A 7,391-nucleotide genomic window follows, 5' to 3' on the forward strand; every position below is an offset into this window, starting at 1 on the left:
GAGATTGTTGAGGAAAACTCCTATTAATTTTAAAGTTGACAAAACCTTCCATGTTATTATAAATCTGATACTTATTCTGAACTATTTTATTCCAGGTATGTATATATATTCTGGAAGCTCAGAAGGAAGTTTTTCAGACTTTACAAGCTGGCAAAATAAGAAGTTCATATTTTATTGAAGACACACATAATCTTAGTTCTAAGACGCAGACGCAGAAATTATTCAGGCGCAGACACAGACGCAGAATTTATTCAGATGCAGACGCAGATGCTAAAATTATTCAAACGCAGACGCAGAAGTTCTTCAGACACAGACGCAGACGCAGATGCTGAAATTATTCAGACGCAGACGCAGAAGTTCTTCAGACGCAGACGCAGAACTCAGAACAAAAATAACAGCTAGTGATCTGGTATGGATTTCACAGAAGGAAAGTTTTGATTGTCTCAATCTCAATCAAATTGATTGACAATCAAACATTACGATAAGTATGCATTACAACGGATAAAACTCTACTTATGGAGACCAAGATTCTGATTGTATGGGCGACCATAATCAGCGGAATTCAGAATCTGTCATTTAACTGTTACTCAATCCTTTTTATACAAATCTGTTCAAGGTGAAGATTGGAAGATGATCCTCTGAAAGCTGTCCAACGGCTAGTTTGGAAGTAGAGGAGTATTTAAGGAGATCAACGAGCAGCAGAAGAAAGAACAGAATCAAGAATCATCAAGTCCAAAGTCTAAGCAGACTCCGATCATTTACTCTTGTCTTTCTGAGCAAAAAATTAAGATCTTGAGGGATACTTTGTAAGAGTGATTGTGTGAGATAGAGAGTCCTATCATACACAAGAGTGCTGTCACTCAAAAGCTGTAATTCCTCTTGATTACATAGTGAAATCCAGCCGGTAGGCTGTCAGCGTGGGAGTGTGGACGTAGGCTTGCTATAAGCCGAACCACTATAAACTTGTATGCAGTTTTTCTATCCCTTATCTCTTAATTTACATACTGCACATCAAGAGCACTGTCTATATAATCTGTCTTGAATCTGAAGTTTATTCAGACTCAACTGTGATCTTTCATTTCCGCATAAATTGATAAAAATTATTTAAGATCACCTATTCACCCCCCTCTAGGTGATCCTTGCTAGCTACATCAGGCATATGACCCATCGACCTTCCTTTTGTTTTACAAAGTCGGCCTTATCTTATGATGTGTATACCAATCAACATCCTCACGTTCTACATAGTTTCCGATGTTTGACGAGCTGATTTGGACCGCTCATAACCTAATAGTTTTTACATCTTTACCTACTACGTTTTCGTTTTTGAATGTTGCAAATGCCGATTTTCGCCTGTCCGATCGAAATTCGGCGACCCACGACCGGCTCCCAAGGCAATTGTCGCCCAATGGCCTAAGTTCAAAGTGCGATAGGATCCGGGGTCCAGATCGAAAAAGATCGTCCCTTTTTGAGAACATAAATTCCGCTTGCATATGTACGATTGATTTTACGGAACTTACGCTTTATTTTTTCCCCTCCTTTGGAGAGAGTGCAAGATTGTGGGGGAAGTCAAGTCTTCTTATTTTATTATGGGGGGGCAAAATTGAAAATAATTTCGAAAATTATAATAGAATAAAGCAAGATAATTTATATTGTTTTTGTCGGTGCCGCGGGGGGGAACATTTGTCAGGATGCACACCGCACGAGCGCATCCTACTCTCTCTCTCTCTCTCCCTCCCTCCCTCCCCTCCGTTAGATTCGCACCTTTGCCTCCTCCCTCAATCCACACAAACTCCACCCCCCAAAAAAAAAAAAATTTTTTTGCCGGTAATTTTTTTTTTTTATAAAAAAAAGAAAGAAGAAGTAGTAGCCGGCAATACATGAAATAAAAAAAAAATAAAATCGCGATAAAATTGCGACAAATGGAGGGTCTTCGGTCTTCCGAACGTCTTCGGTAGGGCTTTCAAGTAAGGCTGTGTATTCCGACCCAAAAAAAAAAGAAAAAGTTAGGCCGTGTAATTTATTTCTTGGCAGCTAAAATATTTTTCACGACAGCTTTTCAAGGCGCTAACAACTTCAAAGCTTTCGCAAAACCACCTCCGTGACGATTCTGCGATGGTTATGTTGTGGGTTTCTTTTTCGTCGTTATGATACACGCGTACGATAATCTCGAAGCAGTCTTTACAACGTACATAAATAATTTGCAGCCACGGTGCGGAACTTCCCGAAGACGTGCGGCTCCGAAGCACCCGCTTCGACATGGCACGGCTACTGCACAATTCCGTCCGCGCCAAACGGGCCCGGGGTAATCCGTGGGGGTTCGTGGCAAGCTCTTCGATCGCTCGAGTAATCCTTCTTGTAAGTAGGGGTGAGAAGGTCCCGGGGGCACCAATCTAATTCCCGGTTCCATAGAATTGGAACCGGTGAATTTCGATCCGGTTCCCCTAATTGGATCGATATTTTTTATTTCTTATTTCTTTTTAAATATGTTTACAAAAATCCTAATCTATTTCCAAGGCCCTTCGAGGCTAGAACGACCAACCAAATTTTGCCACAAATTAGAAAAATATCTGCGTAACTTACCGATTGTAGGAACACCTTAATTATAATAAAAAAATATTCAATTTCGTCCTGAACATTAACGATAAATGTAAAACAAATGAATATAAATAGAACAGACCGGACCGGTCGGCTCAGTCTAGTTCATTTCCAAGGGGGCATCGGTCTCTCTAGTCAGACCGCCTGGGAACTGATCACTCTTACTTGTAACGGCATGTATAGGCGCAAACGAAGTAGATGTGGGGGGAGTGATTCGGCCTAAGCTTTCACTAGATTCGAACCACTTTCGTTCGTTAAATCTATACAGGTTTCATTCGATTTATGTCTTGTCTCGTTCCTCGAAAATACGTGGGGGGATGGGATCTATAAAGGAAGGGAAGACCCGGAAGAGGGAGGTATCCGCAGGGGAGGGGAGGAGGGGGACACGGCCGGAATCCTCGGAAGGAAAGCAGCCCCGATTTGCAGGACCGACCGTCCGTCCATCCTTCGAGGGAAAACATAAGATAAACTCGAAGTCTTTTTGGCACCATGCGTATGTTGCTCGTCTTGTGTTTGTTTTTGTTTGTTCGCGGGGGTGCGCTTCGATTTGGAAAAACTGTCGAAAAGTTCATAAATGAACAAAACAAAACAAAAAAAAAAATGAAAACAAACAATCCCCCACCACGTAAAAGATTAAAAACGTTTAAAAATCTCTGACCAAAAATAAGAAAAGAAGAGAAAAAAAGATAAAGATTTAAAAATTGCCGAGTGGGGGGCCCGCTCCTTTTGGGCGCACGAGCGTCTTAAACAGTGCGAATATCGACCCTTCTTGGGGCCATATACAATAAACCAAAACAACATCTGGCTGTGAATGATAAGACTTAACGAATCATGTACACATGTATGTGTATGTATGTACGCATGTATATATGTATATTGAAATCTTCTTGATGTGATGATCTTTCAATGCTCGAAGTAAATTGACCGATAAAAAAGCAAAGGGGGAAGATAAGGCCGACCCCGATGCACGAACTACGGAACCATTTCGACAATTTTTAAGACGCTCGTTTTTAACAAAACTAGTCGATTTTAGCCAAAAATACGATCCTTTGACGGGCTCGCGGTAATAGAAGCGTCCGGCTTCTTAAGGTCGATCGCGATGCACGAACTACAGAACCATTTCGAGCGTGAGGAGACGCTTAAGCACACTCGAGACTTTGGAAATCAAGCTTTTATGTGCTAGGTTAGGCTTTCGAATTTCGATCGTCCTATCAAGTACCAGATGCGAATACTGCAGTCTGCATCTTGAAAGCGTGTCCAAGAACAGAGGTTACTGACATGCCTCAGCTTCATTTCTTGACCCACTAAATTTAAAGATCGGAATTGGGGGCGAAACCATTGGAAAGTAAGCAAGAGATCAAGTATTCCAATATTAGTATATTGATAGTGGCGAAATGACAATACCAACGAGGGGGAAATAGGTAAAGCGGGATACAATGCATATCAAGCACAAGCACACACACTTCGACAAAGGGATCGAAATGCATATGGTGTAGCACGCGCGGGCTACACGTACATAATTATAGTTCGGCGTTATACATCGCCGGGGAATGTAGAAATTCAGATAGCCATGGGGACATATCCAAAGGTCGCCATGAAGACCGAGAGCACTGCGAGAGGAAGTGGCGGCAGCTTCGCGATTCCGTGGCTGGTGGAACTTCCTGCAGTTGATGGAACTTCTTTGGATCCCCCTGCATTTTCATGAAAAGCAGGAAGAGAGAAGAATTATTACGATCAAAAGGAGAAATGATCACCTTATGAGCCAAAGGGACTACTAGTAGTATCACCTGTAACGTTGCTCGGCGAACTCTCTGGCGAGCCAGCTGCAGCAACGGTTCCGCCGGAAGCTGCACACAAGTTGAAGCATCAAAAACCCCAAAAAGCAACAAAATTCACACTCAGTTTGCGCTCGAACTCACGGTCGCACTGGCTGACGGGCGGGGTCTGGACGTTGCAGGCGCCGGGGAGCGCAAGGGCCAGGGTCTGGTTCAGGGTTATGCCGAGGGAGGACGCGCCGCCGTTGAGGACCGTGCAAAGGCACTGCGGCTGCGACTGGACCACGCTGGCCAGCTGGGAGCAGCACGAGGAGGACGGGGTGGACGAGCTCCCCGTCAAGAAGCTGAGGCATGGCGAGAGGCCTATGATCGCACTGGTGCATCCGGATTGAGCTGCGGCTCCTGCACAGAGCAGCGCTGGGACCACCACAAGAGCCATAACTAGACCCGGACCCATCTTGTTGCCTTTCACAGCCATGAGAGGCAGTTCCAAACAATTTCTCTTCGTGGGTCTGATCAAGAAATCCGAGTGTGCTCGCTTTGTTTGCATGCCCTGAGTATACACTCGTGCGTTGCTTCCTTTATATACAAGATTAGGGTTTGCCATGGACTTCATCAGTGATGCGTTGGTGGGCGAGTGATTCCGGGACGGGTAATTTTCTTTTTTTGGAATTTTCTAGATAAGTGTATGGAATGGAGTGTATGAGGATGGAATTGAAGGAAAAAATGCAGAAATAAAATAAGATAGAACGATCTCCTTCCAAGGTGTAAAGGCCACGCCACCAATCAAGGATGAGGATCGGGATCTACGAAATTCACTACCAAGGCCTAAAGATTCCACCAGCCAAGGATAAAGGACTTCGGGATAGGAGAAGCTCACCACCAAGACCTAAAGATACCACCAGTCAAGGATAAAGGGCTTCTTGGCTCACCACCAAGGAGTAATCCACGCTCCAAGGATAAAGAGACCGAAAGGAGTTATCCACTCTCCGAAGATATTCACTCAAGTAGAGGAAATCTCACAAATTTTCATTCATCAAAATCATCTATCTTACAATGGAGAATCGTCCTCTATTTATAGGAGAAACGAAATCTAGGAATCAACCAAAATATTAAAAGAAAACCTCGGATCTAAGAAACATAATAAAGCACCTAGGTTCTACAAACTTTGACTCTTGAAACTTGTAAAATAGTAAAGACACCTAGGAACTTAGAAATGCAATTAATAGCATGGGAACTTGCATTCTTGAGTCTTCATCTTTGCGAAATTCGTGCTTCCCCTTTGATCAGAAGATAACCTTGTTGAAAACTCTTCAAATGCTCTTTGAAATAGTCCATAATAGCCTCCCATCGATATGTCATCGATATACTTTAGAGTATCGACAAGTTATCGACATTCTTCAACGCGTCGATATGTTATCGATAGATTTTGCTTTATTCAGAATCGTTGGAAATGACCCATCGAAGCACATGATGCCCAAATTCTTTATTGGCTTGAATAAGCATCGATGGTTCCGAATTGTTCGATGGAGCTAAGTCGGATGCTCCCGCATCATCCTTCCCGGGTTGTTTGAGATTTGTCCTCAAATCTGAGAAGTCTTCATCTTCCAAGTAAGGAGAAACGTCTCCCACATTGAAAGTTGCCGAAACTCCAAACTCTCCAGGAAGATCAATCTTGTAAGCATTGTCCCCAATTCGCTCGATAACTTTAAACGGACCATCAGCTCGCAGCATGAGCTTGTTCTTGCGTCGAGATGGAAATCTTTCCTTCCTTAAGTGAAGCCACACAAGATCACCCGGTTGAAATTGGGCCTTCTTCTGAAACTGATTTGCTTTCTTTTGGTAAGACTCATTGGCCTTCTTGATCTTTGTTCGAATTTGCTCATGAAGCTTCTTCATCGATTCAGCTCTATCTTTGCCATCAAAGCTTACTTGAGAGTTAGATGGAATTGGAATCAAATCGATGGGTGTGAGAGGATTAATTCCATAAACAACTTCAAATGGTGATCGACCAGTAGTGTAACTTGGCGATCGATTGTAAGCAAATTCAGCATGCGCAAGCTTCAAATCCCAATCTTTCAAAGATTTACTCACCATGCCACGAAGAAGAGTGGTAAGAGTACGATTGGTTACCTCCGTTTGGCCATCGGTTTGAGGATGACAAGCAGTACTGAATAAGAGTTTGGTACCAAGCATTCTCCATAGTGTCTTCCAGAAGTAGCTTAAGAACTTGGAATCACGATCCGACACAATGGTCTTTGGTACTCCATGGAGACGAATAATCTCTTTGAAATATAAGTCAGCAACATGAGATGCATCATCGGTCTTGTGACATGGCACAAAATGAGCCATTTTAGAGAATCGATCGACAACCACCGTGAGGGCATCTTTTCCCTTTTGAGTTCTTGGAAGAGCCACAATGAAATCCATGCTAACATCTTCCCAGGGCTGCAATGGAACCGGAAGTAGAGTATACAACCCTTGATGGAAATTGCTTTTTGCTCTTAGACAAATTGCACACCTCGAGATAATAGCATGCACATCTCCATTCATCTTTGGCCAATAGAAATGTTCTTGAAGAACCTCAAGAGTTTTGTTAACTCCAAAATGACCAGCCATTCCACCACCATGTGCTTCTCGAATTAGCAACTCGCGAAAAGAACTCTTCGGCACACATAATCGATTTCCTTTAAAAAGAAACCCATCTTGTAAGGAATATGTACCTTGAACTCCTCGCTTACAGTTGTCGATGGTTGATGAGAACTCAGCATCTTTAGAATAAAGTTCTTTCATCAATTGAAATCCAAGAATCCTAGAGTCCAGAACAACAAGCATAGAATATCTCCTCGATAAAGCATCTGCTACAACATTAGTGTGTCGGTTTATACTTTGAGACAAAAGAAAAGGATTGAAGAAATTCTACCCATTTTGCATGTCTCGAATTAAGCTTGCGTTGGCCACTAATGAATTTGAGAGCTTCATGATCAGAATGAAGGACAAATTGCTTTGGCCTCAAATAAT

The 7,391-nt window shown here is 42.8% G+C and overlaps 1 protein-coding gene across 1 annotated transcript; it reads right to left on the reverse strand.

Moving 5' to 3' along the window:
* Positions 1 to 4,146: 4,146 nt before the first annotated feature.
* Positions 4,147 to 4,848, reverse strand: LOC115677643 (non-specific lipid transfer protein GPI-anchored 5-like). Its single transcript, XM_030600832.2, has 3 exons — positions 4,515 to 4,848; positions 4,383 to 4,442; positions 4,147 to 4,286 (listed from the first exon to the last, which is right to left on the reverse strand). The coding sequence occupies exons 1-3, from the start codon at positions 4,846 to 4,848 to the stop codon at positions 4,156 to 4,158; spliced, it is 525 nt and encodes a 174-aa protein (XP_030456692.1). The 3' UTR covers positions 4,147 to 4,155.
* Positions 4,849 to 7,391: the final 2,543 nt, after the last annotated feature.

This window comes from Syzygium oleosum, unplaced genomic scaffold, assembly GCF_021117445.2.
Source record: "Syzygium oleosum isolate NSW1041296 unplaced genomic scaffold, Sole_v2.1 Sole_v2.01, whole genome shotgun sequence".
Classification (NCBI taxonomy): Eukaryota; Viridiplantae; Streptophyta; class Magnoliopsida; order Myrtales; family Myrtaceae; genus Syzygium; species Syzygium oleosum.

Coding starts and splice junctions, on each gene's coding strand:
- LOC115677643 (XM_030600832.2), bottom strand. CDS start 4,848: ATGGCTGTGAAAGGCAACAAGATGGGTCCGGGTCTAGTTATGGCTCTT. Junction 4,443..4,514: donor GCCCGTCAGCCAGTGCGACC/GTGAGTTCGAGC, acceptor ACTTGTGTGCAG/CTTCCGGCGGAACCGTTGCT. Junction 4,287..4,382: donor TTCGCCGAGCAACGTTACAG/GTGATACTACTA, acceptor ATGAAAATGCAG/GGGGATCCAAAGAAGTTCCA.